The 27,554-nt window shown below is 38.1% G+C and overlaps 1 protein-coding gene across 1 annotated transcript in view; it reads left to right on the plus strand.

Annotated features, from left to right (window-relative positions):
- The window catches only part of PEX7 (peroxisomal biogenesis factor 7), a 78,858-nt gene extending 58,066 nt beyond the window's left edge, over window positions 1-20,792 (plus strand). The window contains exon 10 of the mRNA XM_058735402.1: window positions 20,324-20,792. Within this exon, the coding sequence (XP_058591385.1) occupies window positions 20,324-20,392 (69 nt within the window). The 3' untranslated portion in view covers window positions 20,393-20,792. The remainder of the gene's footprint in view (window positions 1-20,323) is intronic.
- The last annotated feature ends 6,762 nt before the right edge of the window (window positions 20,793-27,554 follow it).

Consider the following 27,554-nt stretch of genomic DNA (forward strand, 5'->3'; position numbering starts at 1 on the left):
AGGGCAGCTTAGAGTGACTTGATGTAATCCAGGCCAAAGATAATGGTGCCTTAAAATCTAAGAGATTTTGAGATGGAAAGTTTCAGCATATATTAGCTTGAACCTTATAAAATTGCTGGAAATTTCACATGGTTTACTTTGGAGATAGTAAGTAGGATTTGTTGATAGATTACAAATGGCCATCAAAGAAACAGGAAAATCAGTGATTACTCCTAGAAAACAAGGATCTAGAAAACAAGGTGGACAATGGCTTAATTTGCTGAGATAAGGGAAGAAGAGGTAGCTGAGATAAGGGAAGAAGAGGTAATTTGGGATAGGAAACAATCTGGAGTTATACTGGAGATGTCTCCTGTTAGACATTCAAATGGAGATGTTAGGTAAATAGATTTAGGCTTGTCTACCTCAGGGAAGAGTTTAGGGTAACAGATACAAATTTGGGAGCTTTTGGCATAAAAATGATATTAAGACTCGGGGGCAGATTAAAATTCTCTAGAGAGAGTATATAAATAAAGAAGAAGCTCAGAAGGAATTCTAGAAGTTTGAAAGAAGAGAATCCAGTAAAGGGGATTGAGAAGGAATGGCCAGTAAGATAAAAGAAAAACTAGAAAAGTATAGTGTCTTTGAAGTTGAAAGAAGAAAGTAATTCAAGAAGGAAGACACTCCCACGTATTGCTGGTAGAAATATAAAATGTTGCAGTCACTTTAGAAAAGTTGACAGTTTCTTAAGAAGTTAAATGTAGGGGCGCCTGGGTGGCGCAGTCGGTTAAGCGTCCGACTTCAACCAGGTCACGATCTCGCGATCCGTGAGTTCGAGCCCCGCGTCAGGCTCTGGGCTGATGGCTCGGAGCCTGGAGCCTGTTTCCGATTCTGTGTCTCCCTCTCTCTCTGCCCCTCCCCCGTTCATGCTCTGTCTCTCTCTGTCCCAAAAATAAATAAAAAACGTTGAAAAAAAATTTAAAAAAAAAAAAAAAAAAAAAAAGTTAAATGTAAATATTTACCATACATTTCAGCAATTACACTCTTAGATAACTAACAAAAAGAGATGAAAATATAGGTCTGCACAAAGACTTGTGTGTGAATGTTCTTAGGCAAAAAGTGGGAGCAATCCAAATGTTTCCAAATGTTATCCAGCTGCTGAAAGGATAAACAATGTGGTATATTAATACAATGGAATACTATTCAGGAGTAAAAAGGAACAGTTTGATACATGCTACAACATAGATTAATCTCTGAAGCATTATGCTAATGAAAGAAGCTAGATGCAAAGACCATATGATGTATAATTTCATTTATAGAAAATGTCCAGAATAGGTAGATCTGTAGAGATAGAAAGGAGATTAGTGGGTTATTTGGGGTAGGGGATGAGAATGGGAATTGTCTGCAGATGGACACAGAGGATTTGGGGGGGAATGATGGAAATGTTCTAAAACTGAATTGTGGTGATAACTGAACAGCCCTGTAAAAGCACTAAAAATCATTGACTCGTACACCTAAAATGGGTAAATTTTATGGTATTTAAGTTTCACCTTGGTGAAGATGTTTAAGAAAAAAAGAAATGGACATTCTGATATTCCCTAAGATATAAAAAGATGAAAAAGCATTCTTCCACTGTAAAAATAAGAAAAAGTCAGACAAACTACAAAATCAGACTTTGAACCCATCAGAGACCTGAGGTGGTAGGGCAAACAAGTGGTCTGAAGTCCAAGGAGGGATAGACCCCTCCTTCCAAGGAGAGATGGGACACCAGGACTGCTTTACTTGTGGCAGAGCACAGGAAGAAGATACAGCTGCTATACAAATATGAGATCCAGTGGGACAAGAGGACATTGTGTGAACAGATGAGGGATTTCAGCTGAGAGATAAAAATATAAGAAAGAGTCCAATGAAAGAAGTAGTTTATTTATAGTATCAGAGATGCAGTCCTTCAGTGTTCCCATCAGAAGACTCATCAACGAATTTAGAGACAGATAGGTCACTAGAAACTAGCCAAGCTGAAACAATATGAGGAAACAAGAATGAGGGAAATAAAAGAAATAAAAGAGAGCGTCTGGCATCTGTGGGATAATATCACATGTTCTTACACGTACGTAATTGGAGTCCCGAAGGGGAGAAAGCAAATAGGGAAGAAGAAATATTTAAAAACAATTTTCCAAAAATAATAAGAGTCAAACTACAGATTTGAGAATCCCAGAGAGGATTTAAACAAACAAACAAACAAACAAACAAAACAACACATCAAGGTATACCCATATTCAAACTGCTAAAAACCAAAGATAAAAAGAAATTTTTAAAGGCAGTCAGAAAAAAGAAATATCCAGGAGAATCTAGATAAGTATTACAGCAGACTTTGTGTCAGAAACTATGTAAGCCACAAGACAGAGGAATGTCTTTTTAAAGTACTGAATGAAGGATGTAAAGAGGGATCTTTTGACTATAAAGAGGAAATTTCAGACAAAAGCTGAGAGCACATCTGTGTTACAAGCAATGTTAAAGGAAGTTCTGTCAGAAGAAATATACTCAGACCAAATGAAAAGAAAGAGGCAGACAGAGGGAAGAGGGGAAGAAGGAAGGATAAAAGAAAGAAGTGAAGGCAGGAATGATGAGAGGGAAGGAAAGGAAGAAGAAAAAAAGAAAATACAGTAAAACCTTGGTTTACGAGCATAATTCATTCCAGAAATGTGCTTGTTAATCCAAAGCACTTGTATATCAAAGCAAATTTCCCCATAAGAAATAATGGAAACTCAAGATGATTCATTCCACAACCCAAAAATATTCATATAAAAATGATTACAATGTTGTAATATAATACATAAAAAATACAAAATATAAAGAAAAATAAATTAACCTGTGCTTCCCTTTGAAAACCTTTGTGGCTGGTGTGATGGAGACAAGAGAGAGGAGGGTTATTGTGTAGGATAACTTTCACTATCACTGACAGAATCACTGCAATCTATTGGCTCAGTGGAATCTTTTTCTTTTCATGCAGCTTTCACAAGGAACCTATCCAATGACACTTGCTTTTGCCTTCTTTTGAGGATTTCACAGGAATGTGACATTGCATTGTCATTAAACAGATTTATTGTTTGCAATGTCACAGCCTTATTCAGGTGGTGCTTTTCTACAAAATTTTGCACTGTTTCCCACATTTTATACATCTCCCTAATATCTTTTAAAGTGAGGGATTCCTCCACCTTTTTCTCCTCCTCCTCTGCAGACAAGATGCAGACATAGACTTCTTACAAAATCTTGCAGTTTCAGCCATCACATACCTCATTTGTACTTCTCGATGATTTCCTTCTTAGCTTCCACTGTAATCGTCTCCTTCTTACTGCCTTTCCTTTCAACCTTTTTCTGCATGGGGCCATTGTATTTGCTAGCACAGATGTTGACGACAGTACAGTATTAATAAACTCTTGTCATATACTGGATTTAATGTAATTGGCAATAAGGCAGCAGAGGAAAGGGCCTATATCTGCAGGCAGCCTGACCTAGAGTGAAGCAAAGCATTCCTAAGCTTATTCTTGTATGGAAAAGCAAAGGACTGTCCATAGGTACTTCAAAGTGACAAAAAATACACTAATGCCAGTTGTGGGCACCTTCCAATGTTCTGAAAAGTCACTGATTTCTGCCAAACACCATGGCCTGAGACCAAGCATCTGAGCATAGGAGATGATCACCCACAATCCCACAACGAGAGAGAGAGAAGAACCATTGACTCAGTTGTGATCATGTGATAATGAGCATCACGTACTACTCCTATCGCAAGACATAGCTTGTTTATCAAGTTAAAAATTTATTATAGGGGCGCCTGGGTGGCGCAGTCGGTTAAGCGTCCGACTTCAGCCAGGTCACGATCTCGCGGTCCGTGAGTTTGAGCCCCGCGTCAGGCTCTGGGCTGATGGCTCGGAGCCTGGAGCCTGTTTCCGATTCTGTGTCTCCCTCTCTCTCTGCCCCTCCCCCGTTCATGCTCTGTCTCTCTCTGTCCCAAAAATAAATAAAAAACGTTGAAAAAAAAATTAAAAAAAAAAAATTTATTAGAAATGTTTGCTCGTCTTGTGGAACACTCACAGAACATTACTCGTAATCCAGGGTTTTACTATAACTGGAAATGGCAAAAAGTAAGTAAATGTACAAGACAGTTTTAAACTTAACATTAAGTTTTGACCTAAAACAAAAATAGGTTTGTATGCAATATATTTGCATACAGTATATTATATAATTCATAGTATATGCAAAAGTTAAATGTATGACAACAATAAAACAAGAAAGAAGAATTGGAAGTACACTATTATAAAGTTATTACTATATATGAAGTCATATAATATTTGAAGGTAGATTGTGATAAATTCAAGATGTATATTGTAAACCCCATGTTAACCTCTAAGAAGTTTTAGAGAAGGAGCTATAACTATTAAGCTAATAGTGGAGATAATTATGAAAAATATCAATTATCTCAGCATAATGAAGGCCATATAGAAAAACCTACATCCAACATTGTGGTGAAAAACTGAAAGCTTTTCCTCTAAGATCAGGAATAAGACAAGGATGCTTGCTTTCACCATTTCTATTAAACACAGTATTGGAAGTTTTAGTTAGAACAATCAATCGAGAAAAGGAAAAAAAATGCATCTAAATTGAAAAGGAAGAAGTAAAATTAATTTCTTTTTGCCAAGGACATGATCTTGTATGTGGAAGCCTTTAAATCAAAGTATTCAAAATTATACTAAATGTAAATGTTCTAGGTGTGCCTGGATGACTCAGTGAGTTCAGGCACCATGTTGGGAATTGAACTTACTTAAATAAAAAAGGAAGGAAGGAAGGAAGGGGGGGAGGAAGGAAAGAAGGAAGAAAGGAAGGAAGAAAAAAGAAAAGTAAATGATCTAAACATCCAAATTAAAAGACATATTAAAAGTGGTAGATATGTGAGAGATTTTGAGAAACTCACTAGGTCCAGACTATTGGATTTGGGATTCAAAGAAGTTTTCTAACTCCCAAGTTCTAGGATCTAGTTACTTTCTGTATATTTTCAGTGATGAATTTGTCTATGTTTCTCCCTGTGAATTTGTCTTTAAAAATTTATTCTTTTTTTCAAACTAAGATGATGACCTCAACCAATATATTTTTTACGTATCTAGCATGAGCACATTTAACACAAATATTTGTATTGTTTATATTATTAATTTATGTTTTTGCCAAGTAGAATTTAACTCCTTTGTAGGGAGATACTAGTTAAGTTCTTGGTGCATGTCCCTATTTTTCTCACACTTACTTTATCTCAGTTATCTATTGCTATAAAACAAACTCTCCCACAACTTAATGACTTAAACAATAATTTTCTTTGCTTACAATTCTGTGAGTCAGCAATTTGGGCTGGGCTCAGCCAGGCAGTTCTGTTGGTCTCACCTTGGGTCCCTCATGTGACTCCGGTCACCTGGTGACTTAACTAGAGCTGACTGGTCTAAGGTGGCCACACTCCCGTGTCTAGGGTGTAGTGCTGGTTGTCATCTGTGTCACGTGTCTCCAGATGAGCTCAGGCTTCTTCACTTAGCAGGTGTAGATTTCCAACAGGGCAAGAGTAAAAGCTGCCAGGTATCTCCAGCACTAGATTTAGAAGTTCACACAGCAGTCCACCTGTTGCAAAGCAAGTCACGAGGCCAGCTCAGAGTCAGAGAGTAAGAAAAATAGATTCCATTTCTTGGTGGGAGTAGCTGCAATGAATTTGTAGCCATTTAAAAATCCATCACATTAACCTTTTGTTGGTATAGTTGGCAGTTTAAGTTATTTTTGACATATTTATCCTTTATTCTCACAATATGTGGTCAGGTTTACTGATTGCATGTTAATTTCACCCTTTGTTCATATTTTATTCCCTTAGAAAGTATCTTTCTCTCACCTTTTAGAAAGTACCTTCCCATCTGTTTTTAAAAATTTGTTGTCTCTTGTGATCTTAACAGCCATAGGACTTTGCTGACGTTATTTTAGGTCTTTGTGTCTTAATATATTCTTTATCTTAAAAGAGATTTATCTGAGTTCTTGTATTTCTAATGCCTTTTTCTTTTTTTAGCGTCTCTTTTCTTAGAGATCTGAAAAATGAGATTCAAAAGCATTCTTGTGTTATACCTCCTTTCTTCTTGACAGACGTAAGATCTTGTCTTTAAAGGTTTAAAACTTGACAAATAAGTACCTAGGGTCATTCTTTGAGGATAATTGCTGAAAAATGCTCTATGCCCCCTCTTGTTAACCAGGCTGAAGTTATCTTTCAGTTCAGAAAATTTTTCTTTGATTTTTTCCCCTCTGATCATGATTTGTACAGCTCTGGCATTTTCTCTTTTCTCTCTTATCCTTATTACTTCTAAATTAGATACCCTTTTTCTGTTTTTAGACATATGATCCTAGACCTGTAATATTCCCGTTTGTATAATTAGAATTTTCTGTATTAATATATTTTTAGAATTCCTGACTTTGTGCTCTGCAGTATCAACCTTGCTCCTTTGAATGCTCATTGACGTTTAATTTAGTACTTATAATCTGAGAATAGGTTTACATATTGTTACACATTCCTTTTGGGTGACAGTTACTTCTCTTTTTAATGTCTTCTAAGGTAGACATTATTAGTTCATTCCAAAATATAATCTCTATGTTTCATGAAGTTGATCTTTTTTTTCTCATGATGAAATTGGGAAATAACATTCAGAAGAAAGAGAAAAGATTTCCATAGTCCTACCACTTTAGAAAGAATCTCTGTGATACCATATTAGTATGTTTCTTTCCAGTCTTTTTTTTTTTTTTTTTTTTTTTTTTAGAAATTTTTATTTGAAGTGTAACATCCCTGTTGGAAAATGCATTTATTTATTTATTTATTTATTTATTGAAAATGTACATATTTTAAGTAAGCAGCTCAATTAAGTTATCAAGAAAGGACCACACCTGTGTAACCTCATTCAGGTGAAGATATAGAGCAGCATCCAGCATCCTAGAAAGCTCTCTTGTGTTTCCTCTCACATCTGGCCCCCTTATCCTTCCCCAAAGTAACTACTCTTCCAGTCATTTTCCATATATATGCATATTTTTCATAGTTGTGGTTATATTATATAGGTAGATTTATCTTCTGGGACTCCTAAAATTCTTGATAAATATAATCTCAATTGAGTGGATACCCTAGGCTATCCATGATAGGAACATGTATGCACTAAAAAAAATTTTGTTTAATTGGGCAAAAGAAATTTTGTATATTTTCATTTTGTTTCAGTGGAAGATGCTTAGATTTGGTTCTGATTTAAACTAGTTCTATAGATGTGTTTTTAAAAGTACCTTTGACTTTGTTGACATTTTAGTAAGAAAATATTAGGAATACATACATATATTGAAACATTATGTTGTACACCTAAAACTAACATAATGTTACATGTCAGTTAATCTCAATTAAAAAATAAAATTATAATGAAATTTTTAAAAATTAGGTGTCATTTAAAAATTCAGCTCAGGAGCGCCTGGGTGGTTCAGTCAGTTGAGCGTCCGACTTCGGCTCAGGTCATGATCTCACGGTTTGTGAGTTCAAGCCCCACATCAGGCTCTGTGCTGATATCTTAGAGCCTGGAGCCTGCTTTAGACTCTGTGTCTCCCTCTCTCTTTGCCCCTCCCCCACTCACACTTCTCTCTCTCTCTCTCTCTTTCTAAAAAATAAATAAACATTTTTTAACAATTAAAGAAAGATTCTTTCTCCCCTTCCCTCAGCCCCTCTCTCCTACTCACATGCTCTCTCTAAAATAAAATTTAAAAAAAATTTTAAAAAATATTCTTTCTCTCTCCCTCAGCCCCTCTCCCCCACTCCCCAGCTCTCACTCTCTCTCTCAAAACTAAAAATAAATTTAAAAAAATTCAGCTCATATTTTGATTCAAACTTTTACGTCTACAATCTTAGATGTAGGTTGGTAGTGCATAAAAATATTTTGAAATTCTCAGTATGAGGTTGGAAAATTTGATTTTAGAAGAAGACCAGCATTATTGGTAGTAGGATAACCATATCTTTTTCACTTTTTATCTGAGGTGATATTTTCTACATTTGTCACAGACTGGCTTTAGAATTGAAAAAGAACATGTGCCAGAAGCATCCAGTGTCCTCAGGCATTCGTCTCTGTTGTTTCCTTTTTGATGCTTTCATAGTTGTGTGACTTTTAGCTTAAAATTCTGGGGGCACCTGGGTGACTCGGTCGGTTGAGCGTCCGACTTCGGCTCAGGTCGTGATCTCACGGCCCGTGAGTTCGAGCCCCGCGTCGGGCTCTGTGCTGACAGCTCGGAGCCTGCAGCCTGTTTCAGATTCTGTGTCTCCCTCTCTCTCTGCCCCTCCCCTGTTCATGCTCTGTCTCTCTCTGTCTCAAAAATGAATAAACGTTGAAAAAAAAAATTAAAAAAAAAATTCTGTAACAAGGGCCAGTTTTCCCCCAGGTGTAAAGCATTCCCAGGCTCAGCTTTGTAGGTTCTTGGATGTGTTCCTAAGTCGGATGTGTTACCCTGTGTCTACAGCCTACTGTGCTTCATAGACAACCCTTAGCAGTGAGAACTTCCAGAATTGTTCCCACCTTAGTCTCTGCTGCCTCTGGGATCCCAATCCTGAATCATGCACTTTTCTTACCTCCTTGTCATTGTTTCTGAAAAACCAGGCAAAATTGCTGACTTGGCACACTACAGTTTACTTTTTCAGAAAAAAATTTCATCTGGGTTCTTGGTCCTACTCAACTTACCTTTGAAGTCGCTTTGATTTTTTCAAAAATCACATGTTTTGTGCACATTCTCCACGTCTTTTCTCAGCCTTCCACAGTATCATGAACACTCTGAACATTTGACTTTACTTCCTACTTGATTGTAAAAATAGACAAGAATGAATAAATATCTTCTTCCATCTCTATGACCTCAAAATATTTATGTTCTATCTCTGTTTCCCCTTCTCTCCAGCCGGTGCCTGATTTTCTCACTGGCTTCCTCATCCAGGTCTTTCCTCCCTCAGTTGTACACTGTGTTTCAGATCTTCATTCAGTTCTGTTGTCTATTTTCAAAACTCACTTGGCCTCACTGTCATATCTCCCTACCAGTAAATTTGGGTTTTCTTCCATTATTAGACATCAAGAATTAGTAGGTTTACCTGCTGCTTTTAGTTTCTCAAAATCATCATTCTCTTTTTATTTTTTTATTTTATTATTTATTTTGGGGACAGAGAGAGACAGAGCATGAACGGGGGAGGGGCAGAGAGAGAGGGAGACACAGAATCGGAAACAGGCTCCAGGCTCTGAGCCATCAGCCCAGAGCCCGACGCGGGGCTCGAACTCACGGACCGTGAGATCGTGACCTGGCTGAAGTCGGACGCTTAACCGACTGCGCCACCCAGGCGCCCCTCTTTTTAAGCCCCTATGTCAGTCTGCCTCTCATCATTCAATTGAAGTTAAGCCCAAAGAGGTCACCAGTAAACTCCTAAAAACCAAGTTAGCCTTTTCTCACACTTCTTTCTTCTTTATCTATTAAAGAAAAATCTTCCCCTCCTATTACTTTAATGCTAATTGTGCTAACCTCATCTTCCTAACCCCTTTGCCAAATGTCTTTATCTCCTTTGCCAGTTTCTTCCTTATAATCCTTACAAAAGTAGACATTCTTCAATATCCAATTCTTAGTCCTCTTACTTGTATGTACCTTTTCCTTGAAGCTGTCATTTTATTATACGCTAGTGATTCTTGTCCCATTTATCCAATCGTGTTTACTGTATGATCTCAGTAGATGTCTTACTTTTCTTCCTCTGGTATTCTTAATTGATTGTGTGATGGGCTAGACCTGAGAGTCATTCTAGTTTTCTTGTCTCCCTAAATTCAAGTGTGCATCAAGTTGATGAATTTTTCCTCACCAATATCTCTGAAATCTGGACCATTCGTTCCCTTCTAGCTCTACTGCCTTAGGTAAGCATTTATTAGTATCTCTGCTGTGGTTACCACAGTAATCTCCTAACTGGTCCCTAAACTCTTTTCATCATTCCATTGATTCTCAACGCTGCTTCAGGGGAGAGCTTTCCATAATGCAAATCTGTCCTTTGTCGGTGGCTTCATTAAAGGTAGGAACAAGACGAGAATCACCATCTTTACTACTGATCGTCAACATGGTTCTAAGAGGTATAGCCAGTCAGTAACAGAAGAAAACAAGATAGGATATAAATATCTTTAAAAGGTAGAAATATTGACATGGCGTTCTTCATATTGACTCCGTATGATTGTCAGTGTTATAATCCAGAACATCAGCTTTGAACCTATTAAAAACAATGAGAGAGTTCAATAAGATCAGTAAAAATGTACAAAAATGAATACTGTGTAGATGTCAATAATCATCAGTTAGAAAATCAAATGGTAAAAATTACTTTTGTGGGGCAACAACTGTGTGTGCATGTGTGTGCATTTGTGTGATGATACGCAGAGGAAAACAAATTTTAAATGTGCAGGATTCTAGGTAAAGAAATTATGTGTATTTATCAAGAGACCTTTAAAAAGGTTAGAATAAGTGAAAAGACCTACCATGTTCCTGCAACAGAGTACTTTTTTTTTTTTTTCCTCATCACTGTCCTGTTTTATGTGTTTCTCATCTCATAAAGATACTGCATTTGCCTCCCAGCAGGTCTTTCTCATTTTGGCACTCATGATCAGCCACTCCTGCGACGCTCTTAGCTACTCTGACTGTTATCCTTCTGCCACCCTACTTACATGCCTGCTTTAATTTACAAATCAGCACAGTTAACTTATCACCTTTAGCATGTCATCTAGAAACCTGCAAGAGGCAGCCCATTACCTTCAAGATAGAGTCTGAATTTCTAATCTTGCTTTTAAGATTCACTATAATCTGTATTGCTTTCTGTTTTTTTTTAATGTTTGTTTTTGAGAGAGAGAACACATGTGGGGTAGGGCCAGAGAGAGAGGGGGACAGAGGATCCAAAGCGGGCTCTGCACTGACAGCAGAGAGCCTGATGCAGGGCTTGACCGTATGGACCATGAGATCATGACCTAAGCGAAAGTGGGATGCTTAATGGACTGAGCCACCCAGGTGCCCCATATAATCTCTATTGCTTTCTAATTTTATTTCCCACTATCCTATGTAATCCCTCTATTACCTACCAGTTGTTATTTGTCATCTCCATATTTCTTCTGCCTGTACAAAGTATTTCTGCCTTTCAAAGTCCAGAACAAGTTCTTCTCTTCCTTCTCTTCTTTCCTTTTTTGCTTCAGTAAATATTTGAGCGCCAACTCTCTACCAGGAGATACATAGTAGATTAATGCAAACTACTTGATGTGTATGTACTAAATAAATATTGAACTGAATGAGCGAGTGAGTGAATGAATGAATGAATGAAAAGAATTTGTTTTAGTATATCCGTCAACTCTTTCCTTACTTTTACTTAAACTCCATAATCATTAACATGATAAACTATGTTCTTCTCTATAGTCACTTCCTACTATAAGTTGGTAGAGTAGGTAAAACGTGTTCTTTCTCTAGCTCATAATTTAATACACTTCAACATAATAACCAGTCTGCCTTTTCCAAATTTAGAATTGACTGTTAGAGATTTTTTTTCATTCTCTCTATATCCTTCTGCCTGTTTCTTTTGTTCGTTTTCACTAAAGAGGCCATATGTCATACAGGTAATTACAATAAATTGAACAAGTTTCCCAAGGGCAAAAGCAATTGTCCACAAAATTGAGAGAAAAGAGTATAATGAGAGAAAAGAGTATAAATAGGAAATGGGAAACTTGTCAGTACACTAAATCTCTTACTGGGACAGTAGGAATTCTTTCTTATATTAACAGCCATATTACATCATTTGAAATAAGTTACCTTATCAGTGGCCTGTGTAAACATTTTAATACAATGGAAAGAATTGATAACATTAAGGACTATAATGCATTTTCTAAATTATATATGTATTTAAAGCTATTTTCATTACAAGGTTTCCTTTTCCAAAATTTGCATTTCTATAACCATTATTATTCTGGATGTTCTATAAGAGGTCTTATTTGATCCACCAGTGGTATATTTTTATTATAAACTTTCTATCGACTGGATTTGTTTATTTAATATCCTTGGGCCTGCTGTAGAATCTAGCCAGTACTTTGCACATAGGAAATGCTGAAATATTTGTATAATACAGTTGCTCCCAAGCATTCTGTGTGTGACATTGTCATGATGTGTATGCCATAACTGTATTTAGAAATTAATAGGCTATATTGATAATACATTTCTATTCCATTTTTAAAGAAGCCTTCATTATATGTTTTAAAGAAACGACATAGCAGGAAATTCATATTTCTAATTAGTGTGCTTATTCCTCAAACTTAGAAATACTTGTTTTGCTATCAAAAGTGAAAATAAAATAACTAAAAATATAACTTATATGGAACTTTATCCTATTAGTTATTCATTATGTAGAAGATAGAAGATTTTAAAAATAATGATGAAGAAGATTCTGTCTTCAAGTTTCACATTAAGTAAAGAAATATAACATTTTGACAGACTACTTTTCCTTTAACGTTGATAACTATAATTTTGAGTTTTAATGAGAAGATGTGCATTTTGATGTCAGATTAAAGGGAATTCAGACAGCCTAGGGATGACACATACTACGGTAGAAGCTTGCGGGTTAAGGAATCAATTTTCCGCTTGAATATCCTTGGGCAGAAGGGGCTGAGTCCGCAGGCTCCGACCCCATGGTGTCCACATACACACTCACCGTCAGGGGAGAGGGTCAAACGAGATGGGCCTTGGCAGCCAGCCTTCATGAAACCCTAGATGGGAGTCAGACACGAGTCAGAAAAAAAGCCTATCTCGAAAGATTAAGAGTTTCATTAAGAGTTTCAATGCAATTTAGCTGTCTTAAAGCTAGAACTTTTAGTCCTTCATTTATTTGTATTTATTCCACTGCCTAGAACACGTCCCTTCTCTCCAATGTGTCCCCACCCCCACAAACAACAGCAACAACAAATGCTGTCTGTCTGAGGCACACTTCTCCTGGAAGCCTCAGCTTAGATGATGTTTCTCCCTGAATACATCCACTTTCCTCACATTTGGTTATAGTGACCCCTTCCCTACTTGTCCTGGACGCTATAATTCCTCTATCGTTGCCCATATCTCGCTGCATTGTCTGTGTCTGTTTACTTATTCATTTCTCTGCTGGACTCCAGATCTGTGGAGTCAGAGATCAGGACCATCTTGTTTACTGTAGTGTCCTCAGCATACTTCTGATGGAGGACATGCTCAATAAATATTTGTTAAATAAATTAATATATGTGTGTGTGTGTGTGTGTGTGTGTATATATATATATATATATATATACATATGAATTATGTTTTTTATGGCTTTGTCATGCAGAGGAATAGTTGACGAACAGTTCCTGGGACATAAAAGAAAGCTGTCTGTGAAGTCTCTTTAAATAATATTCATGACACTCAAAAATCCTGTAAAACCTATACAACCTATTGCCTTCACCGAGATCTCTAACCTCATACCTGACTAGGTGCTCCTCCCCATGAATGAGACTCTACCCCAGAAAATCCTTGGAGGAGGAAAACCAGTGCTCAAACGTGCATTCATTCATTCATTCAACAGGATTTACTAGTTTTACCATATATAAAACGTAAGGAATACAGATTCGGTCAAGATAGATAATTTCTGACTCTAAAAAAAGAAAACCCTCTTCAGGTTTAATTACACAGAAAACCCTATTCAGGTTTAATTACACAAAAATGTTTACATCCATATGTGAATGTTGTTAGAAAACAGAAACCGTATTACCCAGCATGCCTTCATTTTCTTCCTGGTCATCATAAAGCAACAGGGCCTGATTTATTGTACAAGTGTTGTAATGTGTTCAGCTCTAATGCCTGAAAGCTTTTGCTCTATTTGTCCCTTTTATAACAGACTTTTCCCCCCTAAATCTGTATTTTATTTTGTCCTGTGCATTAATCTCTAAACCACTTCAGTCCATTTAGAACTCAACAGGATGGGGTGTCTGGGTGGCTCAGTTGGTTAAGTGTCCCACTCTTGGTTTCGACTCAGGTCATGATCTCAGGGTTCATGGGATCAAGCCCGGCTTGAGGTTTCTGCAATGGACGTGGAACCTGCTTAGGATTCTCTCTCTCCCTGTCTGTGCCCTCCTCACTCACACATTCTCTCTCTCTCAAAATAAATAAGCTTTAAAAAAAAAAAAAAAAAAAGAAACCTCAACAGAGTGCAAATATCAAATAAAATAAATAAAAATATTGGTTTTAAACATAGCTTACATGATTAATACAATTTTCTCATGTTTTTAAGTAGAAATTCTGGATTCTGGCTCATGCAGAACAGGATCACGAAGCTACATAAACTCTGGGTGTAGGAATGCTTCAGGGAAGGCTGGTGTTTTTCTTCAAAGATAGTTTAGTCATGTTTCTTTTTCCTTAGTTCTCCTCCCAATTCGCTATCTTCCTACCACATATCAACCTACCAGATTTGAACCTTAAATTTTAAATAAATGTGAAAATATGGCACAAGATGTTTTCCATTATATTAGTGGCAGATGAACTTTTTCTTTCTCAAGAAAGGAAGAGAATTCTCCCTCAAGAATATTTGAACCTGGGGCACCTGGATGGCTCGCTCAGTTAAGCATCTAACTCTTGATTTCGGCACAGGTCATGATCTCACGGTTCATGGATTTGAACCCTGAATCGGGCTCTAGGCTGACAGTGTGGAGCCTGCTTGGGATTCTCTCTCTTTCCCTCTCTCTCTGCCCCTCCCCTGCTCACTCACTCATGCTGTCTGTCTCTCTCTCTCAAAATAAATAACAAAAAAAAAAAAAAAAAAAGAAGAAGAAGATTTGAATCCTACTAAATTTGGGATTTTTTTTTAATCAGCAGCAAAAAAATTCCTGCACTTGACAAAAGCCCAGTTAAGAAAATTGATATACATCAGGTGTTCTCTATCTGGGGTTCTCCATTCTGGCTACATTTTAGAATGTTCCCTAGGTGATTATAATACTCAGTTGGGGAATGCTCTGGATTAACTTCTTTTGAGAATCTGAAGAAAATGATTGATTCTTTCTACCCTCCCACCAAAATATATATACACACAAAATGTTGCATTTACAGACTCTGAATTCCCTCTGTGAGCTTGATTTGGAAATCCCAGGCTGTACGTCAGCCCTGGGTGATACCAATGAAGCTGACCCCCAGTACCACACTTTGAGAACCAGTGCTTTGAGGATAGGGACCAGCCCTCTGTGTTTTCACAAGTCTCCCAGGTGATTTAGTGTGCTTTAGCACACTAAAGCTTAAGAACCACTGCCCTAAAGAAAGACTTCCAGAAAACAACAGTTGAATAGAATGCTTTTGGCTTATTTCAGGGTTAGATGTTTGAAAAAACAGCCATATGAAGAATGACTTTGTATTTTTTGTAAAACCACTTTTTCGGCACTGAATAACTTTTGTGATGGAAGCATGTTATATATTTCTCTTATAGCCAGTCAAGTGGTAGGAAAAATTTTATCTCTTCCAATGAACTCGTAAAATGATCATGATATTTGCATATCTTACATTATCGTTAGCTTTTTTTTTTTTTTTTTCTGCCTTTGCTGCCAGGAGATGTAGAGCTCAATTTCATGCCCAATTTTAGCAATTATTCTTAGCTTTGTTTTCTAGCATAATTATCTGCCTATTCTTTCATTTCATGTTTGTTCTTTTAATGAAATGGCTTTTCTGTTACCGTGTTATCTCCTGTGAGAAAGCAAGGGTCGTTACGTTCTATAGAAATAAATAACGGTTACCCTGTCGAGGCAAATAAGCTATATTCCTGTCTGTGGCCATGTTAAAGAATAATTTCAAAACAGTGATCATGACTCTGACACAGATGTATTATGAACATGGGTTAAAGATTTATGCAACTCATGATAGATTTTACAACTAGCTCAGAAGAACCAAAGAACAGACATATATAGACAATCACTGAATGCTGAGATGCACCTACTAATAGGTGCAAAACTGGTCGATATCCACAGGGCAATAAAGTGTAATGGTTGGAATTCACTCTGGGGGGTAGGAAGAAGCATCAGTTGCAGGTCCACAGGACAACATTCACTTGCAACTTTAATGGATGAGAATCATTTGATTACTATCAGTTTTCTATGACTTTCAGAGCTGTAAAATAATCCAGTCAAAGACAGTGAAAGGCATAGACCCCTATAGACTCAGGAATCCTGTGGGGCCCTAGGACAATGCCAGCATTTCCCCAAAACAACACCTAGCAATCTTTTTGCTGATGGCCGTCTTTCAGTTTTCCTGACAGCAAGGTAATGGGCAAGGAAGTGAGTCCTCATATCGGAGACTGAAACTGAGAAAGAGGATCTTTAGTAGATGAGAAAGGAGATACCCTATTATCGTCTTCTTCTCATTCTGTATCCCGGGTGTGGCCTTGAAGGAGTCATCATAGCCAAGAGTGCCTTCCTGGAGACGGGAGGGAAAGATGGCTTTTGTCGTGAAAAAGCAGGATAGGAGCTAGGAAAGATTCCTCACTTTGTGTGACCGGCTAAAGAATGAGTCAGTCTCTTCCTGTAAAGCAGATTGTTTATTTTCATGGCATTCGCTCTACTTTTCTATCTTTTGGTCTTTTTGTTAACCCTTATTTTTAGCAAAGTATTTTTTTTAATGTCTTTCAGGCTGGCCTCAGATGGGTAATCAGGGACATTAAGAAAGAGCCTGTGTTTCCTCTCAGTCACAGAATTAAGTGGGAAGCAGAGCCTCTAGAGGCCATTGAGGTGGTGGTGGTCATTAATGAGAGCCCTACCCACCACCGCCAGGAACCACACTGTCATCTTTCCTTACCAGGAAATCTGCTGTGCCTGCCTACCTCAGAGAGTCAGGAGCCTCTTTGTTGGTTTAGTAAAGTGCTTTTCTTCTTACATCATCATTATTATTATTATTATTATTATTATTATTATTATTATTTTAAGTAGACTTCACACCCAGCGTGGAGCCCATTGCTGGGCTTGAACTCACAGCCACCCAGGCATCCCAGTATTGTTTTTTATTGTAAGCTTTTTTAAACTTGTAGCTGGGGGTTAATTAATCATTTAATGGAGAAATATTATTTGCATTAATTTGAATCATCTATTCATTATTCTGTATCATTGCAGTTTGGGGTCTTTTTGATATGCCAATTAACTTATAGATTTGTGAACATTTACTGATTCGTTGGCCTTGACATTTTTTAGTTATTGTAAGTTGAGTAAGTAACATATGGAAAGGTCTAGCACTTGAAAAAGTATACATAGATCAGATAGGGGTAAATTAATATAATGATCTTTGTATCCCATGATATAAAAACTTATAATTGCAGGATTAGACAGGTAAGAAATGTCAGTTGGCCTTTTATGAAGCACTGTTTATAGTGGACAGACTCCATTGATTGAGGTTCTGGTTCCAGCTCTGCTACTCTAGTATGAACATGAGAACACGATAATCTCTATAATCTTAATCTGTAAAATACATTATTTGAGCTAGTATCTATTGAGTCACTATTGTTATACCAAGACATGATCTATGCCCTCAAAGAGCTGAAGACACATAGCAATAAATACATACAGCCGAATAGTGCAGGTGCTATGGAAGACAGAGAAAGTGATGCTTAAATGATTCTTCAGAAGAGAGATATCATCTCCAGGCAGAACAAGGCAAGGAGGAGACAGAAGGAGAGGGAGAAGAGAGGTTACTCAGGAGGGGATTGGGAAAAGGACAAGAACACAAGGACAAGAGGCCCAGACTTGACTGTAGGCTCTGCAATAAGAAACAAAAGAAGTAGGTAGCAACCAAATGTTGAAGAGTCTGGTATTTAATGCTGAAATTAAAAAGTTTGACTAAAAGGTCTCTACTATTCTCTATAGTTGGGATTCTGATCTAAAATACTGTTATTGAGTGATAAGGAGTTAATATATTCAGATTAATCTGAGGGGTTCCTGGACGCAGTTGACAGCCAGATGATTAGACTGTCCACTAAGACTTTGAGTTCCCTTGTGAAACTTGTAGCCTTTGTAACCATTAAAGGATGGGAAATTGAGTGAAAATACCTTTAGTCAAAATCTCTCTCATGCCACTTCATCCTTCATGTCACTGTCTACATTTTTTCTTGTATTGTTTTTTTTATTGTGAAAAATTTCAAGTGCCTAAAAAGTAAACAGAATAGGATAATGAACTTCCATTACCCAGCATAACGATGATCAACGTTCTTGTTTTATTTATTCCACTACTCATGTCCCATCCCCATTCAGTTATTATTATTGTTGTCATTATTATTCTTACTACTTCTAGGTATCATTCACATACATCAAAATGTACAAGTCTTAGATATATGTTTTGACAGATACACTCTGTAATCTAATCCCAATGCAATAGAGAACATTTACATCTTCCTCCAAAATTCCCTTTTATCTCTTTCCAGTCTCTCCCTATCCCCATATCCACCTCCAACTAAAACAAAACAAAACAAAACAAAACAAAACAAAACATGACCCTATTTTTTTTTTTACCTTAGATTAAGTTCTGCCTGTTTTAGAATATATAAGATATATATATATGATGATATATATTATGTTTTCTTCTTAAAGGTTTATATGTTTAGCTTTTATGTTTAGGTTTATGGCCCACCCACCGGAAATTATTTTTTGTTTATGGTGTGAAGTTGGGGCTGAGATTCATTTTTTTTTTTCCCATATGGATATCCAGTTCTAGCACCATTAGTTGTAAAGACTTTCCTTTCTCTATTGAATTGTTTTGGTACATTGGTTGAAAAGGTATTTTCCAAGTCTGGAGTCTATTCCTGAACTCTCTTCTGTTCCTTGATCTACTTGTATATCCTTATACCTATATTGCACTGTTCTGATTACTATAATTTTATGGTAACTCTTGAGTCATGTAGTGTAAATAGTACAGTTTTGTTGTTCTTTTTCAAGATTCTTTTGGCTCCTCTGGGTCCTCTACATTTCCACATAAACTTTAAAATTCATCTTGTCCGTTTTCATTAAAAAAAACCTTCTGAGATAATGAATTATTTACAAATTATTGGGGGGGGGTAGAATTAAATTGTTAATGATATGGAATCCATGAACATAGTTCCTCATTTATTTAGGCCTTCTTCAATTTCTCCTAGCAGTGTTTTCATTTTTAGTGTGGCTCTTTTGCACGTCTTTTGTTAAATGTGGTATTTTGTTATTTGATACTATTGCAAATGAATTTTTCAATTCTGTCCTGCTAGTACATAGAAATACGGTTGATTTTGTATGTTAATCTTATACTCTGATACATTGTGATACTCACAAGGTTTTTAACACAGTTCCTGAGCACCATGGACTTTCTTCCCTTCATGTTTTTATGATTTTTTAGACCTAAATTTCCTTGTCTCCCGTGTCTGCCCCTAAAGAGGGCCAGTGTGAATGCCACAGCATTTGTGAAGTCTTCTGACACCACCCCACTTGGATTCAGATAGTTCCTCCTCTGAGAGTCTCTATTAGAGGACTTTCCACTTTGGGTCTTGTGTGAACCATTCTGTGAAGGCAAGAGCTATACTTTATCGCCTTTCTATCCCCATAATACCTAGCATGGTGCTTTGGTTCCCAGTTTACGAGTGGGTTTTTTCAACATTTACCTTGGGACACAGAGGGGATTATTTGGTTCGGAGGTGAGGTGGGGCCCAGGTAAGGTCATAGGGGCAGGAAATCCTTACAGGCAACTTCTGTCAATTGGAAACAATCCGTGAAGTGTATCTGAAAAAGGGAAAATAGACCTTCCTATTTAAAATAATGGCTCCCAGTGGGTGAATCTACTCCCACTTTAAATGACTTCCGCATTTGCTGCCTATCTGGAACATTTGTAGATTATGTTTCTTTTCTTTCTTTTTTTCATTTTTTTAATTTATTCTCAAGTCAGCTAACATACAGTGTAGTCTTGGCTTCAGGAGTAGATTCCAGTGATTCATCACTTATATACAACACCCAGTGCTCATCCCAACAAGTGCCCTCTTCAGTGCCCATCACCCATTTTCCTCACCCCCATCAACCCTCAGTTTGTCCTCTGTATTTAAGAGTCTCTTATGGTTTGCCTCCCTCTCTGTTTTTATCTTATTTTTCCTACCCTTCCCTTATGATCATCTGTTACGTTTCTCAGATTCCACATGAGTGAAATCAAATGATGTCTCTGACTTATTTCGCTTAGCATAATACCCTCCAGTTCTATCCACGTTGTTGCAAATGGTAAGATTTCTTACTTCCTTTTTGTTTTCTAGGTGGCTGATTGTGCTTGGGATGAAACGATAAAGATATATGATCCTGTTTGCCTTACTATGCCTGCATGAGATACACTCCTCCAGTCAGAAACAAAGGAGATTGTCTGAGAACTACTTAACAGGGAATAAATTAACTATTAATGACATAGATATGCTTTTGTATGCTATGCAGATTTCAAATTTTAAAAATTGACCCTGGAATCAGTTTTGAGGCAGCTGATAAAGACTTTGGCTCACCATATAAGCCTGGTACATAAGCCATATTTCTTAAAATCCTAAGAAATAATTGATGTGATGGAATATCTTGTAGTATCCATTAAACTATAATCTCTGTGTTATAAAGTGGTTTAAAATATGGGAGGTCTGTAGATTATATTGTTAGTGATATATTTCATTTTTAATCTGCCACTTTTGATGTAAAATATAATCACTGCTGTTGGTAAAAATCAAAATAAACTACATCTCTTGATTACTTATGATTTTATGACATCCTATCAAGGTTGCTTTTTCTAACATAGTATACATATAAATATAGTGCTATATGTAATATAGAGTTTATCTATGGTTCAGTAACAGGGCTCTAATATAGATTTGATTTATTCAGCAATATTTATTGTGTGTCTACTGTGTTCTTGACATAGAGACTGAATGAGACTGTCTCAAGGATGGGTGGCATGCTTTAAGAACATGGAATGCTATGAGTTAAGAGCTTACAGGGGCGCCTGGGTGGCTCAGTCAGTTGAGCGCCGACTTCGCTCAGGTCACGATCTCGCGGTCCATGAGTTCGAGCCCCGCATCGGGCCCCTGTGCTGACAGCTCAGAGCCCGGAGCCTGTTTCAATTCTGTGTCTCCCTCTCTCTGACCCTCCCCCATTCATGCTCTGTCTCTCTCTGTCTCAAAAATAAATAAACGTTAAAAAAAAAAAAAAAAGAGCTTACATGTTTTTTATATTTATTCACATCTTTTTAGGTAGTATAAGCTTTGCTCTGTATTTCTCTTTCCTACTTTTCTACCATCAAATTTTTTAAAAAATTGGTCACTGGGAAAAAAGTGTTAGGTCCTAATAAGTTTCAAGCAGTTGCCCTTGAAAGTAGCCCTAGGTAATACTATAGACCCTCCTTAGTACCGCCCTAAATCTCCTTGAAAAATCCGTAAGTGCAGATGACCTGTAAAAACAAAATGTGTGGAAAGGGAAAAATTGGTAAAACAAGCAACTGTATAATATGATATTTTGTCATTAAGTTTTTAGCAAGGTTTTGAGGATTCTTAATTTTTTTAATGTTTATTCATTTTTGAGAGAGCACAAGCAGGGGAGGGGCAGAGAGAGCAAGACAGAATCCCAAGCCGGCTCCAGGCTCTGAGCTGTCAGCACAGAGCTTGATGCAGGGCTCAAACTCACAACTATGAGATCATGACCTGAGCAGCAGTCAAAGCCCAACCCACTGAGCCACCCAGGCGCCTCACTGAGGATTTTTAAAAAGCAAAATACACTTGCAGTAATCACAACAAAAATAAATCAGAACCTATGTATATTGCCTAATTAACATATTTACATTGCACATTTACTTGTTCCAGAAAAAAAATGACAGCTTACAACATACAAAAACAAGATGACACAAAAGATAGAAGAAAAGGAGACATAAAGTGAAGCCATGAGTGGAGCTTAAAAATCTATGCCTTGGGGCGCCTGGGTGGCTCAGTCAGTTAAGCATCTGACTTTGGCTTAGGTCATGATCTCACAGTCTGTGAGTTTGAGCCCCACATGGGGCTGTGTGCTGACAGCTGAGAGCCTGGAACCTGCTTCAGATTCTGTGTCTCCCTCTCTCTCTGCCCCTCCTCCATTCACTCTCTGTCTCTTTCTCTCTCTCAAAAATAAATAAACATTAAAAAAAAATTCTTTTTAAAATCTATGCCTCAAAGTGCTTTAGAAAGTTGCTCCTTGGAGCACCTGGGTGGCTCAGTCAGTTAAGTGTGTCTTGATTTCAGCTGGGGTCATGATCTCCCAGTTCATGAGTTTGAACCCTGCCCCAGGTTCCTTGCTGATGGTGTAGAGCCTGCTTGGGATTCTGTCTTTGCTCTGCCCCTCCCCTGCTAGCTCTCTACCTCTTTCTCTCAAAATAAATAAATAAACATTAAAAAGAAAAGAAGAAGAGAGAAAGAAAGAAAGAAAGAAAGAAAGAAAGAAAGAAAGAAAGAAAGAAAGAAAGAAAGAAAGAAAGAAAAGAAAAAAAAGAAAAGAAAGAGAAGAAAGAAAGAAAGTTGTTCCTAGAAACATAAATAGGAAGCCTGGTTGAGTACACAGTTCAGTGCCCAAGACCTAAGGCAAGGACTTCATCCTAGTACCATGCCTGGTACCTAGAAGGTGCTCTGTAAATATTTGTTAAATGAATTAATGGTCTGGGGAAAAAGTACAACTTTTTTTAAAATGTTTATTTTATTTATTTATTTTTTTGAGAGAGAGAGACAGAGAGCACGTGAGCAGGGGAGGAGCAGAGAGAGAGGGAGAGACAGAATCCCAAGCAGGCTCCATGCTGAGAGTGCAGAGCTCGACTCTGGGCTCTGTCTCATGCATGACCTTGAGATCATGACCTGAGCCGAAATCAAGAGTCAAAAGCTTAACCAGCTGAGCCACCCAGGCATCCCAACTCTTTTTAGTCTTAAATTGTTTTTGAGAAGCCCCCTAATGAGGACACTGCTTTCTTAACATGAATACAATGTAAGGAACAAGGAGCTCAGACACATCCTTACAGCTGTCACGATGATGAGGCTCATCAATCTGTTTCTCGCTTCCCTCCAGAACTAGTGACATCACACTAAGTACAGTTCAGTAAAAGCAGGTTCACAGTGGGTGCTCTCCGTATCAGCCAAATTTAAAATAGACCTTTAAAAACACCTAACCAGGGGCACCTGGGTGGCTCGGTCAGTTAAGCGTCTGACTTCGGCTCAGGTCATGATCTCACGGTCTGTGAGTTCGAGCCCCGCATCGGGCTCTGTGCTGACAGCTCAGAGCCTGGAGCCTGTTTCAGATTCTGTGTCTCCCTCTCTCTCTGCCCCTCCCCTGTTCATGCTCTGTCTCTCTCTGTCTCAAAAATAAATAAACGTTAAAAAAAAAAATTAAAAAAAAAAAAACACCTAACCAGATCACATTTACCATGTGAATTTACGTTCACAGTAAAATGAAATTACATATTTATTTTCCTTGTAGAATGCAAGAGAGTTTATTAAAATAATCTGTCATGTATCTTTTGAAGCAGATACTTGTGATTTAAAAACTACCACCTCTCTTGATCTTTCCCCCTCAATTTGTAGGATGTTAGAGATGTGTGGAACAGAAACTGTAATACTGAACTCAGGTTCTTAGAGTCTCACAATATGAGAGAGTTTGGGTTTATCCAGTGGGTTCCCTGGGGCTAAGATTGGAAAACTAGAAGGAAAGGGGCTGGATTCTCTCCTGAAAGAGAATTCCCGAGATTTTTAACTTCTTGGTAGTTCACAAGCTGGGCGGTCTCTGGACAGCACTTGTGTCTTGGGTGTTGAGCTCTTAGCTTTCATCCCTCCTGCCTCCCCAACTTCTTCTGTGACCTGGGCACAATGTGAGATGATTTCTGTATGTTATTTCTTTGATTTTTATAATGTCCCTGAAAGGAAGCCCTCCCAGTTTTCCAGACAGAGAAATGAAGGCCCCCAGGAGTCCTAAGAGCCAACAGGTATGAAGCTGGAATGTGAAACTTGCTCTGACTGGATCCGAACCCATGGTCCTGCCACCTAGCCTTCCTTTCCTAGGAATAACAGAAATTGGCCCACAGAGAAGTAGTAAACGTGTGGAACTCTCTGGTGACTAGCTTTTGATCATTCCTGAGAGAAGCGACAACATGGAGTTTTCCAAGTCGAAATTGCTAAGAAGCTGCCCCAGGGTCTGGAGTGACCCTACCAAGGTATGTCACCCCCAGGGAGATCCAGGCTGAGAGCCTACTGTCTCTTCTGCCCATGGCACTTTTTAACTGGCCAACTTGGCTATCCTTTGGCTTCTCCCAAAATGAACTCAATGATTTCTTAGCAGGCCTCTTGTTGAGTGAGATAATCCACTTAAATATTTTTTTGCTTCAGAGATATGCTGAAGTCTATGTCTCCTGCCTCCCCCAGCCAGGTCTCCCCACAGCTCAGTTTCTTCTAACCAAACCCAACTTTCTCAGTAATGGGCTCCTCTGGCACATGCTCTCCCATGTGCCAATACTCTCCACCCAGGCGCTCAAGCTAAAGACCTAAATCCCATTCTTGCGCCTTCCCTTTTTCCCACCTCTCCACTCGAAGATGCATCACATAAGTCCTGCCCCTTTTCTCCCCTAAAATACTTCTCCATTCTGTCCCCTGCCTTCAATCCAACCACTGCTGCCCTGGTTCATGCCATTGTTAAGTTTTCTCTGGACAATCCCAGCAGATGATCCAATCCCTTCCCAAATGAGGTATCTGTTTCTAGTTTTGTGCCCTTGGAGCAATCCTTCCCAACACAGCTACTGGAGATGGATCTAGAAATGCAATCTGATGACATCAATTGGAGTGTAAAACCTTTCTCTGCCTGTAGGATTGCCCTCAGGAAAAAGTTCAAGCTCACTCATCAGACTGTGGCCCCTGCCCCTCTGCAGCATCGCATCTGTCCTTGTGGTCACCAACTTTGTGCTCCACACCCGTGTGCTCACAGGCTCCCCTGAATAAATAATGCAAGTTTTCATTTCTGCCTTTGTTCAAAGCAGTCCATGTGCCTGGATTGCCCTGTTCTTGGCTCAGTGAATCATTTTTTATTATAGTTGATACGTGATATTACATTAATTTTTAGGTATATATTGGTTTGATAAATTCTTATCCATCATTTGAAAGTCATGTGAAATCACTAAAGAAAAGGACTGATAACACACAAAAATTAAAATAACAAAACACACCATTAGCAAAGCTAAAAGAAGACACAGTAGAAGGTGTATTTGTAACATATGTAACAAATTGTTTAATATCCACAATTTAAAGAGCTCTCAAAACTCACTGAGACAGCCAAATGTAAGAGTGGACAAAGGATATCAATAGATAATTGACAGATGTAAAAATGCAAATGTTTAAAACAATTAAAAAAAAATACCCAAACTTTGTCTAATTTGATGATAAAGAAATGCAAATTAAAAGATTTGATTCTATTTTTTTGCTTATCAGTTTGGCAAACAATAAAATATTGCTAACATCCAATATTAGTGAAAGTGAGAGCACTGTTACATACCTTTTTGGAAAGCAATTTGGCAATAAAAAATTTAATTTTTTTCAACTTTTTTACTTAAATTCTAGTTAGTTAACATAGTGTAATATTCTTTTCAGGAGTAGATTTTAGTAATTCATCACTTAATATGACATCCAGTGCTCAACACAAATGCCTTCCTTAATGCCCCCCCCCCCCACCTCCCTCCATCAACCCTCAGTTCTCTATCGTGAAGAGGCTCTTATGGTTTGTTTCTCTCTCTTTCTTTTTCTCCCTTCTTCCTATATGCTCATCTGTTTTCTGTCCTAAATTCCACATATGGGTGAAATCGTATGGTATTTGTCATTCTCTGTCTGACTTATTTCACTGAGCATAATATCCTCTAGCTCCATCCACATCATCGCAAATGGCAAGATTTCATTCCTTTTGATGGCTGAGAAATATTCCATTGTGGGTATATATGCCACATCTTTATCCATTCATCAGTCGGTGGACATTTGGACTCTCTCCATAGTTTGGCTATTGTGTTTGTTTATTTTTGAATTTTTTAAAATGTTTTATTTATTTTTGAAGGAGAGAGAGACAGAGCATGAGTAGGGGAGGAGCAGAGAGAGAGGGAGACAAAGAATTCGAAGCAGGCTCCAGGCTCTAAGCTGTCAGCACAGAGCCCGATGCAGGGCGCGAACCCACAAACTGTGAGATCATGACCTGAGCCGAAGCTGGACGCTCAACCGACTGAGCCACCCAGGCGCCCCAATGTTTGTTTACTTTTGAGAGAGAGAGAGAGAGAGACAGTGCGAGTGGGAGAGGGACAGAGAGAGAGGGAGACATAGCATCTGAAGCAGGTTCCAGCACAGAGCTCGTCGTCGCATGGCTTGAACTCACTAACTGTGAGATCATGACCTGAGCCGAAGCTGGATGCTTAACCAACTGAGCCACCCAGGCGCCCTGGCTATTGTTGATAATGCTGCTATAAACATTGGGGTGCACGTACCCTTCAAATCTGTATTTTTGTATCCTTTCAGTAAATATCTAGCAGTGCAATTTCTGGATCATAGGATAGTTCTATTTTTAACTTTTCGAGGAACCTCCACACAGTTTTCCAGAGCAGCTGCACCAGTTTGCATTCCCACCAACAATGCAAGAGGGTTCCCCTTTCTCTGCATCCTTACCAACATTTGTTGTTTCTTGTGTTGTTAATTGTAGCCATTCTAACAGGTGTGAGGTGGTATCTCATTGTGGTTTTGATTTGTATTTCCCTGAGGATGAGTGATGTTGAGCATCTTTCATGTGTCTATTAGCCATCTGGATTTCTTCTTTGGGAAGATGTCTATTCATGTCTTCTGCCCATTTCTTAACTGGATTATTTGCTTTTTGGGTGTTGAGTTTAATAAGTTCTTTATAGATTTTGGATGGCAATAAAGATTTTAAGTTACAGACTCAGCTGTTCCAGTCCTAGGATTCCCCGTCTGTACCCTGACACCCCAAATACTAACAGAGTATGTAAGAACAAATGTCCAAGGGTATCCATTACATCATTGTTGGGTAAAATCTAGATGCTTGTCTACAGAGGAAAGGTGATACTATAGAACAGTCATTTAAAAGAATAAGAACTATGGAAAGACACCCTGCTATTGATATGTGTATTAGTTATCTATTTCTGTGTAACAGATCACCCCAAAACATAGCAGCTTAAAACAAACATTTATTTATCTTAGAATTTCTATAGGTCAGGAATCCAAGCGTAGCTTAGCTGAGTTGTTCTGGCTCAGACTGTCTCAGGACAGTGCAGTTAAGCTGTCACCTGGCTCTGCAGGTATCAGAAGCTCAATAGGGGCTGAAGGATCAGCCTGGATCAACCTGGTCGTTAGCAGGCCTCACATACTCACCAGGTGGGACCCTCCACAGGTGGCCTGAGTGTCCCTATAACATGGCATCTGGCTTCCTCCAGACTGAATGATAAAAGAGAAAGAAAATTCAAGACAGAAGCTT

Source organism: Neofelis nebulosa, chromosome 6, assembly GCF_028018385.1.
Source record: "Neofelis nebulosa isolate mNeoNeb1 chromosome 6, mNeoNeb1.pri, whole genome shotgun sequence".
NCBI classification, from domain to species: Eukaryota; Metazoa; Chordata; class Mammalia; order Carnivora; family Felidae; genus Neofelis; species Neofelis nebulosa.